The sequence below is a fragment of the Eleutherodactylus coqui genome, chromosome 3, assembly GCF_035609145.1.
Source record: "Eleutherodactylus coqui strain aEleCoq1 chromosome 3, aEleCoq1.hap1, whole genome shotgun sequence".
NCBI classification, from domain to species: domain Eukaryota; kingdom Metazoa; phylum Chordata; class Amphibia; order Anura; family Eleutherodactylidae; genus Eleutherodactylus; species Eleutherodactylus coqui.
Window position 1 is genome coordinate 159835045 of NC_089839.1, and position 13080 is coordinate 159848124.

Below are 13080 nucleotides of genomic sequence, written 5' to 3' on the forward strand. Positions count from 1 at the left end.
ATCCAAGTCATTAACGGAGTAAATCGACTAGAGAGCAAACAACCTTTGATCAGTTTTGGACCTTGTTGCTCTGACAGTGCTGTATTTCACTGTTCTGTTTAGATACAGTTGCAGAAAAAGTAAGTGAACCCTTTGGAATTACTTCGATTTCTGCATTGATTACGAATTAAATGTGGCCTGATTGTTATCTAGGTCACATTATAGACAAACAATCTAAGCTAATAACACACAAATAGCTGTACTGTTCATGTTTTTGATTGAGCATTAAAGTAAACTTCAATAGTTCAGGGAGAAAAGTAATTGAACCCTTGAGCTTAATAACCAGTACATACCTCTTTAGCAGCAATTATTAAATGTCTACTTTAGCTGCAAATAAGATTTGCACAACATTGAGGAGAAATGTTGGATTATTCCTCCTCACATATTTGATTCAGTTCTTTAATATTTCTGGGATGCCTTGTGTGTACAGCACTTTTCATGTCATACCATAGCATGTGGACTGGGTTAGAGGGATTTTAGCATTGCTATAAAACTTTTCCAGCAGCTGAACCTAGTATATTATTAAAAAATGTGTATTGCTCACACAGCCCAGCACTGGCTTCCGGATAGACAGCTGAGCAGAAGCACATGACCCCTGTGGCTAATCAGAGGCATCAGCATCGTCATTGGTACTCCTGGCATTAGTATGCATATTCTGGCCGCCATGATTCTAGGGGTTTGGGAATGTGAGGGTGTGGTCTCTGACTGGTCGTAGCGGTCACATGCTTCTGCCTGGCTAGCTACCCGGAAGCTGGTGCCGGGGCAGTGCAAGTTGCTCAGCTCTGCTTTGGAGTCTGAGGTAAGATGAGTATTTATTATTTGATTTTATAGCGGACCCAGCTGCTAGAAAAGTTTTATAGTAACGATAAAAAAACCCTTTAAGGTCAGGACTCTGATTTGGCCATTCCAAAACAATACATTTTCTTTTTAAACCATTTTTTGTTGATATTTGTGTGACTTCTTTCATTCTCTTGTTGCATCACCTAACATCTCTTCAGCTTGAGTCCATGGATGGCTGCCCATACATTCTCCTGTAAAATACTTTGATGCTAAAGATGAGCAAGCATGCTCGGTTAAGGCAGTTACTCGAGCGAGCATCGCTGGTCCGATCAGATTTGGGGGGGCGTCGGGGGTGAGCGGGGGTGAGAGAGAGAAAAAGAGATCTCTCTCACTCTCCCCCCCCCCCCCCACTCCCCCTCGCCGCCCCCCCCCCCCCCCCCCCCCTTGAATCTGCTCGGACCAGTATGCAGTTACTCGAGAAGAGCGATGCTCGCTCGGTAACTGCCTTAACCGAGCGTGCTTGCTCATCTGTATTTGATGCTCTTTAGAATTCATTGTGCCCTCAATGATCACAAGGCATCCAGGCGCTGACAGCAGGCAGCTCCAAACCATGATGCTCCCTGCACCATGTTTCATAGCTGAGATGAGTGTTGGTGTACCATGTTCTTTTTCCTCCAAGCATAGTCTTGTGTATTTGTGCTAAAAAGTTTAATTTGCCCATAGAACATTTTTCGAGAAGCATTGTGGAACATCCAGGTAGTCTTGGGAAAACTTGAGATCTGCAATGTTTGTTTTCTTTTCAGACAGCAGCAGTTTCCTTCCAAAACATCATTCTTTTTCTAATAGTGGACACATGAACAGAAGTTTTTGTAGTTTTTTAGATTCTTTAGGTCTTTTGCTGTCACTTTTGGGTTTCTTTTGACCTCTTTCAGAATTACTCATTGTGCCATCATTTGCTTCTTCTGGAATGTGATTTTTTAAAATTTCATCTACTTGGTGACTAACCATTTTGTGGCTCCAGACCCGGTATTGGCTCTTTGTTTCCTACGCATGATTAAACTTCCATCCCACTGTTCTATTCTTTTTTCTCATATTATCTTGGTGTTCTCTATGGTAATTGCCAAGACATAGAAGTTGCCAGATGCTACCTCTCTTATTGATGTCATTAACTCGATTACTCTCACCATCTGGAAGAGTTATATTCCTACAGATATGCCTACAGGGATGCTACATACTTTGCTTGGGCACCTTGGACAGTTTTCCTCACCACAAATCCTCCATAACTGTTACATTATTGTGTAATACTATAGCTCTGTTCAATCCTTGATCTTTTATTCTTCCTTCTGTTAGTTTGCTAAAGTGGTGGATGCATATTATTCCATATTCGCTGTAGATGTATGCTAGAATGTATATGTGCGCTTGGTGCATTTTCATTGTTAATTACTTTGTTTTCATTGTTTTTATGTTCACTAAGTCTTCTGTTCTTGACTTAGCTTTGTTCAGTTTCCAAGTTTGGTTAAAAGTTCTAAAACAAAATGGAATTATTAAAGAATTACTCATTGTGCTCTTTGAGTGATTTTATTAGGATGCCCACTCCTAGGGAAAATAGTAACAGTCCTGAATTTTTTCATTTGTAGATAATTTGTCTAACTCTGGAATGATGTACTCGCAGCCGCAGGTCTTTAGAAATGCTTTTGTAGCCTTTTCCAGCCTCATATGTCCTTCCAATACATTATATGAGGTCTACTGAAAATTATTTGCATTGGAGCATGGTTCACACTAACCAATCTTTCTTGAGAAGAACAAGTTTGTCAGTAACCAGGCTTTGTGTACATTTGTTTAATGAGAAAAGCACCCGTGAAATCACACTTTCAATCTTATCTTCTTAGTTGAAACATCTTTTCGCAAATAGAAAAAGCATTAAGGGCTCCTGCCCACAAACAGATATTTGCTGCGGAATCTGCGGCAGGTGTCCGTACCACATACTATGGGAAATTGATTCATCTTCCAAACCTGCAGATACCAACTGCGGTTTTCCGCAAGTGGAGTAAAAATGGCAGCATGTTCCATTTTTCCGCGGAGTCCGCGTGGACAGCTTCCGTTGTAGTCAATGGAAGCCGTACGATCCAAGGCCCTTCCACAATCACATTGCGGAAAGGTCACGGATTCCACGGGAAAAGCAGGAGTTTGAAAAAAAATCTGTGCTGCGCATGCCTGACTGCTTGCCGTGCAGACCATCCGCAGTACAGATGAAAACAGAAGACAGCAGGTACGCGTGGATGCCGCTGCTTCCATGGCCGGGTTCCACAGTGGGATTCCGCATGCAGAATCCAGCCCTCTCATGTGCAGCCAGCCTAACAGAGGTTTTCTTACTTTTCTCCCTGCACTGGGGATGATTATTCAATGTGCAAAATAAAAGACATGAAAGATACAAATGTTTATACATTATTAGGTTAGTTACATTGTCTTTCTGCAATTGAAACTTAAATAACAACCGCATCACATTTTATTAGTAAGTAATGCAGAAATCCGGGTGATTCTAAAGGGTTCAATTACTTTCTTCTTCTTATACAATTACTATATTGGGCCTTTGCGCAGAAAATTATTTTTGTCTAAAACATGACAGCTGCGGGTGCATTGACACAATCTACAAATCCTGATATGTCATGATCCTAACATATCAAGCAGGGTAGTCCAAGGGCATTAGCCTATAGTGCCAAATGGGAAAACTGCTCTGGTTGCAGTTAACCCCTTAACGCCCCAGGGAGTATATTGAGCACTGATCACGGCTGTTAACCCTTTAAATGCTGCTGTTCATTCTCACAGCGGCATTTAAATGCCCCAATCGGTGTTCGGAGATCCCGAATGGTCCCCTTGCGATAAGATCATGGGGTGCCATTTGGTTGCCAAGGCTGCTATAAATGAATGCCTATCACAGAGTGCCTGTGGCACATCTCGATAGACTGCCTGTCAATATGCAGTATAGCATAATACTATGGTATTACATTATACTATATGAATGATCAAACAAAGTGCATTTTAAATAAGAATGTGGAAATCTGAAAGTGGCTGGAAAGCAGCGGTGGTGCAGGTCAACAAAAAAATAAATACTGTACTTTTGGGCATTTGGAACAATGGCAATAAGTGGAAATGTTAGGGAAGTTTTTTAAGAATTTTGCCCAGTCTCTGGAATACCCCTTTAAAGGGGTTGATATACTTACACATGGGGTAATAGACTTATAGGAAAATATTAAACAAAACAAAATGCCTTAGCAGGAAAACGTACAGAAACCTACAGTCTAGAAAGGAAGGAGGCAGCAAGTGTGAATGCCAAAATATACATAGAAGACGTTACTTTACCATCTTAAGCCAGTTTCTGTTCATCCAGTAAGTAACCAGGCGTTGTATCTTGCAGCACTATACTAGCGTGATATTCTGGATCTTTCAACGGGACCTAAGCTGTAAGTTTGCTGCTGAGCTCACCCTAAATATATTACCACTATATGTTATAATGTGTAGCGCTGTCAAAGATGATGTTCCATAACTAAACAATAAGAAACTGAATAATAATGTGATAATGTAGGAATTTATCATCTATAGAGCTGCAATACTCATGTTTACCAGCAGGTGACACTATATCAAGGTGCAAAACCCCTAACTATATTCTAGTTGTACTGCAGTGCCTTAGACTAAAGGTACGCAGAATTAACCTTTGATATTCTTTAATCCACATAATAGCCCCAAGAAATATTTCTTATGTCTGCTCATATAAATATATGTACTTCAGTTTACTCAACAACATTATTGTGCGTCAGCAGACATTGAACCTATTGGTATAGCAATCCAGCATATCGTTCTGTGTGATATACCAGTCCTGCAGAGAAATCAAAGATTGCTGAAAAAAAATGTAATTGTTTTCCGACCACGATTATCTCCTAATATTAAAATTTGGCCTACCGCCAAAACTTGTAAACAATTGAAAGTAGAGTGCTTATTTGTGTGGTAATAATAAAGCACTCCAATAATGTAAGTGGTGCAGTGAGATGAAATCCTTCCGTGGTACTGCGAGCGCTGATGAATGTTTTTGGCAGAGTCGGTTTCCTCTCAGTATGTGATTAGCACAATATCTCTGGCTTTGTTCTGCAGCATCTAGAAGTCTGACAGCACAGAACAGTTTATCAGCCGCCCCTGAAACTGACAAGATATGAAGAGATTACAGCTTAGCTTCATTCAGCTCTCACAATGCAGTAGAGTTGTAGCAAGTCTTTAAATTTGTGATTTGTTGGGAAAGATTAGAGCGGGGTGCAATCAGAGTCACAAAGTATCCAAAGCTGGTGCATTGAAAACATGCCCTGTAAGCAACAGTAACTATTGGTATTTTGTAAGACCGGCACAAAAGCGCATTAGCGTATTTTAATTTTAGCAAATGGGATAAATGATGCAGTGCATGCCAGTAACATAACTTTAGACGTTTCTGTAGACCAAAGTCTCCTCTGCCCCCCAAGTGGAGATTTGTAATGTAATGGTATCTATTAGGCCACTCTCACATGCAGCGTCGGCAAAATGCCGCAATTCTACTGCTGTTTTTAAGGCATCCCATCATTGTGATGGGTGATGAAGTGTGTTAAAAAGTGCAAAAACGTGGCAAAATAGAGCAGGCAGTGCTTGAAAATCGCAGTTAGAAAACTCCACATTCGAGTGCTTGTCCGCAAGGCCCCATCGAGATCAATGGAAGCGGTATACTGCGATTAGGGGGATGCTGCTATGTATCAGGCGCTTGGGAAGAAGCAGCATATCTCAGTTTTATGCCTTCTTTCTTTGACAGTTCCGGAGTTCAAAGGCATCAACAATTTAGTACTAATTTGTCAGAAGCTAGCATTTTCTAGCGTTCTAGTGTTTTTATCGTTGCTCTCTATGTGGAAGACAGAAAGTGCATTGGTTATGCCACTAATGCTAACTAACACCAAAGTAGTTGCAGCAGTTTTTAACTTGTGCAGCCTTACCAGTGCTGGGATGATGGGTAGGCATACCCTGTTCCTCTGAAAATAAGACATACCCTGAAAATAAGCTCTGGAATGATTTTTGAGGATGCTTGAAATATAAGACCTCCCCAAAAATAAGTCCTAGCTACAGATAATAAAAAAGTCAATTTAAATACTGTCCAGGCAGCTGCACATGCAAAAAAAGTCAAATCTGATAAATCAAATATTAATATGAAACCCGGTCTTATTTTGGGGAAAACGAGTTAGTAGATGGGTGACGAAGGCACTATTGTTGATGGGGGAAAGTCTGCATGTGTGTGGTGGGGGGAGGGAGGGCAATGATAGGTTACAAAAATGGCAATGCTCAACCTTCACCAAATCATGCAAGTTTTGTGCGTTGCACAAAAATAGAACCCGTTATTTTAAAAAGGTCTATTGATATGAGCAAATTTTCTCTACATTTTCCTGATAACAACTATGTATTTACCCTCCGCTGACATACAGTGCTGATAGAGGTCCCAAATAAGGCACAGCCCTCTCTTGCTAGGAGGGAATTTTTTTTTCTTCCAAACTGGACAACCCTTTTAATATGATCTGCATATAAATTATTCTAAAATCTAAGTGCATGTATAAATTGAAATGAAAATGGATCCAAGAACAGCAGCCAACAAAGAGAAGACATCAAAGGGAGGAATAGCTGACTAAGAGACTAGAGACAAAAGCAATAGACTGATGAAGTAAGATGGGTTTAGCAATGCCTGTGCTTAGCAATATGTCCCAGAGTACTTTACAAAGGACCATTTCGGTGGAGTAATGACAGTAAAAGCAGATTGTTGAGGGGGAATTAAAGAAATGATAGCTCATTATATGTTCAAGTAGCTTAGATGGAAAATGGTGCAGTTAAACCAATGATGGACAGAGGAATGGGAAGTCCTGAGAGTTATGATAAGTTTCACACAATGCTGTAATGAAGATGGGAATGTGCCAGTGAAGGAGATATTCGAGTCTAACCAGTGCATTCATCAGGGGGGGAAAAGATGGCAGGAAACTATTTTTTATTTATTTTTTTAAGGCTGCAGTCACATGAACGAGTGCGATATCGAGCCGAGAGTCTTGGCCCAATACTGTTCTTGCCAACGCGCGTTTTTCACAGAAATACAAATACACTTTTTTTAAAGTTAAAAAACGCAAATTGTAATCCTCACCTCAACGGAGCGAAGCAGAGGATCCAGAGCGGCAGATAAAAGGTACAGGTGGCCACTGGTTAGCTGTACCTCCTAGATTTCAGCATATTCAGAACTTCTCTTTTGTACTGGAAAACCCCTTTAAATGAAACCAGTGAGATTTGCTGGCAGGATGCTATAGAGCAGGAGCACCTGACTTGTAATGTATGCATTTAAATCTCTGGTTGTTCGACAAGTAGGAGTCCAGTAGGCAATACTATGCAGTGATTGGCTGAATCAGTGTGCATAGAGATAGCTGTCATTCACTTATAAGACCACCCACTGAATTCTAAACAAAGAAAAAGCAGAGATTTCAATGTATACATCATCGGCTATTCTGAATATTTCCCCACAAAACTATATATCCGTCTACTCAGCTTCTACTGTTGTATATAATAGAAATAGGACTGAATATACATTGGGCTGGGTTGCCTTTAATTACTTAATTGACTGCCAATACACCTTTTTACAGTGTCCCTTCTGATGCCTTTTCACAGCACATCGAAATAAGGCTGGTATGCAAAAAATGGTCAACTTTCATGTTACCTAAACCAAAAATCATGAAACATTTCAGTATGTCATAGAGCAAAAAAAGCACTCATGTTAACCCTTTCCAATCCACTGTCTGACCTCTGAAGACATTATGATTTAAGGCTCTACAGCTTCGATGTTGAAAGACGTCCGTCGGGGTTCCCTTACTGTATATTGCCAGCCTCTCTGCTGTCGGAGCCTATCCAATGTGTCACCTAATGCAGTACTGGCTTTAGCCAGCATGTAGCGCCGTTGTATAAGGGCAAAAAAAAGAGTAAGCCCCCTAGGAAAACCAGGTTAGAAATTGGATTGGAAAGGGTTAACATTTGGTGTCAGTGTCAAAGCCCAAATGTGGGTCAAAGATGGGATGAGAATAGTATATGTATATGTATATATATATATATATATATATATATATATATATATATATATATATATATATATATATATATATATATATATATATATATATATATATATATATATAGAGAGAGAGAGCGAGACAAACACTTATTAAATGAGGCATCCACTTAAAATGTATCTTATCACATGCCATGTAAACATGTCAGAAAATGGCATTAGTGTGGGTTCTTGAGCTGAGGGGGTTATACCCCCTTTTGTAGGTCCCAAAACACTTCTGAAATGGCTGGAGACTTCTCTCACTGGAAATAACAAACATAGCCCCGGTGAAAGAGATCTCAGATGCCCACTGGTAGATGCATACTTCCTAATATTTGACTCAATTGCACCCATTGAACCCCTTAAGGACCAAGCATGATAAATCTATAGAGCTTAGTCCTGGGCTTTAATCCTGGCTGATAGGAGATGTACGGCGTGGGATTAAAGCCTCTGCAATTAAGCAGGAAAAGGTCGGGTCTTCAGCTGTCGGACACAGCCAAGGACCCAGAGGAGGAGGGAGAAGCAGTTTTTAACCTCTTCTGCCTTCTTTTTTCCACCTACATAACACTCAATGAATTGTATGTACTATAGTGTGAATTATTACTTCCACTATGCGACCCGACAATCACATGACCGTCAGGTGCCCTCTGTCACAGAAGAGCTGCAGGATCCTATCAGACTCTGATAAGCTCTGCTTGTGACTACTGTAACTACACGGGGATGTTTTCCCCTGTAACTGGGGCTCCTGTGGGTGCGGCTCCTATGCATTTCCCAGCTACAGTGGAAAAGTATGAAAGAAAAAAACACAATGTGAATGACCCCCAGAGGTCTTATATGGCATGATGGGGGATATAGTTGGCAAAAAAACATAGTATAAAAATAAGTAAAATAAAATTAGAGAACAAAATAAAAATATATACGTAAAAAAGAAAATGACTCCTTATCGACGTCAACAAAAACCGTCAAAACATGCAACCTGTACATATTATATATCAAAGAATTTCCCTTACTACACCCTGGTACACACAAAATGCTTATTTTTCTCACAAATTTGCATAAACTCGATCCCTTCCAAGCCTGCTTTGCAGGACTGACCAGTGAAAATACGTACAAGTAGGATAAGTATGTGACATGTGATATTTGATGTATATAAACCCTATGAATATATTTTTGCAGCAGTACTCTAATAATTATGTCTCACAGCCAAAGAAGAAAAAGGTTTCAGTATTTTAATAAATGTGTCTGACAGAAAGATTAATTTATTAAAAATGCTAATATCCTCATTTTATTTCCTCCACTATTATAAGTGGAACAATCTAAGCTGACAGTAATATAAAGGTTTAGTTAAGCGGTACATCCAATTAGAAATAAATTAATCCTACCCTTTTACACTGTCTCAAAAAAACAATGAAGCTGAAGAAGAAACATGTAAACTACGAGGCTAAAAAGAAAAAATGAAACGCATTCCTAATTCTTCACTGGCACCAAAAGAAAATAAATGGAAAGCTCAAGAACCCCATTAATGTATTGTGTCAGACTGAATTATATTTTGTCAGAACAGGTCCTCAGTGAATGTTCTTACTAAATAGGGTTTATTTTTCTCCTAATGCTGCTAATGATATTGACATCTGAATACAACGTACCGCTTTCTCTATTCATTCCATTCGGGATATTCCTTAGATCTAGTCATCTTCAGTAACTCATCAAATTTAGATTTTCTGAAATGGTCTACTCATTTATCTTTATATTTGGTGTGAACCTACCTGAAATAGTGGCATGGAAATTGAAGACTGAGGGTCAGATCAACCTTCTATGCTGTAGGGAATAGGTAGAGTGGTGTTGGTCAGCCATTTTGGGGATGGAAATTCTATAGGTGCTTTTTTTTGCTATCGTCTATAGCTGCATTCCCCAATCATTGTTTCAAGAGCTATACTGCATATGGCACTCAGGTCATATTATCAAGCTATATATCTGAAACAGGCTTTTTATCTTGTTGATCTCTCATGTTAGAAAGGCAGCCGGGCTGGCTACATAGATCTGAAACCATGGCCCCACTGACTCGATCACCACTTTCTTCTCTTGATACTCACCTCTGTTCAAGTGGGTGGTCCACACTGCTCACTGGTAATGGTGACGTTGGACTTGATTGACAGACTGATATCACTCATTGACAGTGAGTGGTGAGGGACCACCAATTCGACAGATTCACAGTGCTGGGAACCAGATCTAAGAAAAAAACATATTGGTAAATGGGGGTGAGTATCAAGAAAAGAGATGCTAGACTCAGTGGGGCCATGGCTGCAGACCTATGCAGCAAGCCCAGCTGACTTTAAGACATGGCAGGTCCCCTTGAATACTCACTAGGGCTCCAGGATATCTATTTTATTTAATAGTAGCTTGTGGCTTACCAAAGGTTGGAGGCCTCTGCTCTGTGTGCCATGTCACAAAGTATTTTATACAACATATCTATTCATTATTCTGGGACAAAAGCATCACTGTAATGACTGGGGGCCTCTTGTATTTTAATTGCAGAATTTAATAATTCTCCAGAATATTTAAAATTTGGCGCCAGTGTTTACATCAGATGTCCCCAACGCTCTGTACCAGGGAAGCCACATTCAACTCATAAATGAAGGACAGAGTTTTTTTAAAGATAAGGCTACATGGTGAAATACGTTGGACGTCCAAAGATCAAGCTATGGCACTGCCACATTGTATCCTATTGTGAGTCCAGTCACGCTACAACTTTGAAGTTGTTGTGACTGTGACCTGACACACACAAGTCCAAACCTGATGGATTCCCTACGATTGTCAGGTTGCAGTAACTTCCGAGTCACAACACAGCCCCATTAACTTTCATTAGGATGTGATGCAGCGGGGCCATTGTGCTATCCTTGGCCAGACGACATGTCGTGTTTAGAGCCACCATGTAGTCTTAAGTCTAAATATGGAAAAACAACATATTATAAAATTTGCAAATATTCGTTAATACATATTTCAGTGTGAAATTTGACACTTGTATTATGCCATCCGAATTAGTATAGTTTGGTGGTTAGGACACATCTGCAAAAATGTTGATTGCCAATACATTTGGTCATAACTCAGGACTTCCAAGGCAAGCCACACAGCAAGGGGACGTGAACCCTCAAATTAATCATCAGGACTGTTTGTCATAGGATATAGCATTACACGTCAAAGGTCAACCTTATTGGAGCACCTGCACTTTTAATTATTATTAACATTTTGCGTGTACTATGGTAATGGATTTATACATTCGGAAACAATAAGATGCTAATAGCTAAAAAACACCAAGGGTTTAATGCTTAAACCCATAGTGCCTACTAGAATCATCTTGGTGCATTTTCTTATTTAAAGTCTCATCCACCATTGAGAACAGATACCCATGGTATTGATTAATGGGTTGAGGAGTCTTCTAAGCAGGTTCTGATTTCTCTTTCCTTCTCATTATGTAGTTATTACCCACGGACCTCCTTGGAAACCAGGAGCAGTTTATCTACAGAACCACTAAGGTACTGTGAAATGCACTGTATTAACCGGGCAGATTCTCCGTTATCTGCTTAGCATGAGTCATTAAGAAGGTTGCTCGATCTGTCTATTTTAATATACCCTTGGCTGTTTTATTACCTATCTTCCTTTTAAGTGTTAGCAATGTAGGTCTATTACTACTGTTCAGGAAGTCAGTATGAACCTTCTATAGAGGAGAAGGCATTCAACATTAAGAAGTCAATTCTTGAGGTAGGGACAAAGAACTGGCTGCACTCGATCTGTGTATTTTATTCAAGTTGCTGGATCATCTTCAGAGTCTATTAACAATGGAGAAGTCACATCAAATCAATTTTAAGTTGCACCTTGAACCTCATATAGCTTTGTCGATGAGGTATTATTTTTGGGGGGTACAACAGTATGTAAATTATGTCTCCTCCAAAGGGAAGAAAATTTTCTCTCTAGTGCCACCTATTTGAGGTAGCTACTCTATAAGTCAATGTGTGACTTTCTAACAAGCTATGCCGGACATGCCTAGAGATATTAGTCAAACCAGAAACCCATCTGTAGACAGTCGTTTCAGGGCACTTAGCCCTCATAAATCCAGTGCAAGGTACTCATTGGGTAGGGTATATGCCGTGGATGTAGCTATGGGGGTACTGGTTATTATTAAAGAGATCCAGCCATAGTATGGATTTTTACAGGCAATGCTCAGTAGGGAAAAAAGTATGTAATTTAGCTCTCATACAGAAGGAAAAAAATCCTCTGTAGTGCCACCTATTAGAGGTAGCTAATCTGTAAGTCAATGTCCAACCCTTTTACAAGCTTAGCAACATAAAGTTCTGATGACACTTTTGATCAAAGGTTCTTTCAGGGGGTTCTATCATAAATACCAGCGTAAAGAGCATTCATCATCATTATTTGTTCTTTTACAGACACCATGATGGAAAACCAACTGAGCCAATTATAGTCAATGGGTTCTGTTGGCTGACGTTGGTGTCCATCATATGATGCATCTGAAATTTCATTATCTTTGCTTTTGTGTTCCTGTAAAGGAACAAATAAATGGAAATTTTAACAGAGGTCTGAACAGAGTCGGAGGGGCATTTTCTGTGGGACGAGTTTCGGCCTGTAACAAGCGCCAATCGATGCTGTAGCAAGTCAGTCGGTACTTGTTAACATGTGGCAATCTTCCTACTGTATGTGTTACTATATGGTTAGCATTTGTCAGCAGCACATTACCTGTTTACACAGGGGGAGATGTGCTACTTTCAAACAATTTTTATGTCCGTTTTTCAGCTGATTGCTGGTCATGCCATATTTACACAAGGCAATGATTGGTAATGAACATTCATTAAGCCAATCATCGACCCATATGAAAGGGCCTTAAGGATACTGGCTAAACTGGAAACCCAACTGTAGGTAGCTGTTTCAGGGTACTTGTCCCTTTGCATAATACACAGTGTGCTGCAATTTAACTTTGCTTTGAATCTTGTGGTGCATGTGATGAAGTCAACTGACTTTTTTGCAAAATAAGCTTCTTGCGGCGCCGCATGTTAAAGGATTTGCATCATTTTCATTTATGTTTTTAATGCTGTTTCAAAACAGCTGCAAATTTGTAA

At 39.8% G+C, this 13080-nt stretch overlaps 1 protein-coding gene across 3 annotated transcripts in view; it reads left to right on the forward strand.

Annotated features, from left to right (window-relative positions):
• The window catches only part of IQSEC1 (IQ motif and Sec7 domain ArfGEF 1), a 566448-nt gene that overhangs the window by 321250 nt on the left and 232118 nt on the right, over nucleotides 1-13080 (forward strand). For 2 of the 3 annotated variants that reach the window (XM_066596453.1, XM_066596449.1), the window contains exon 4: nucleotides 11428-11484. The exons of the other annotated variant lie outside the window; for it this stretch is intronic. In XM_066596453.1, coding sequence (XP_066452550.1) covers nucleotides 11428-11484 — 57 coding nt within the window. The remainder of the gene's footprint in view (nucleotides 1-11427; nucleotides 11485-13080) is intronic. 3 annotated transcript variants of the gene reach the window in all.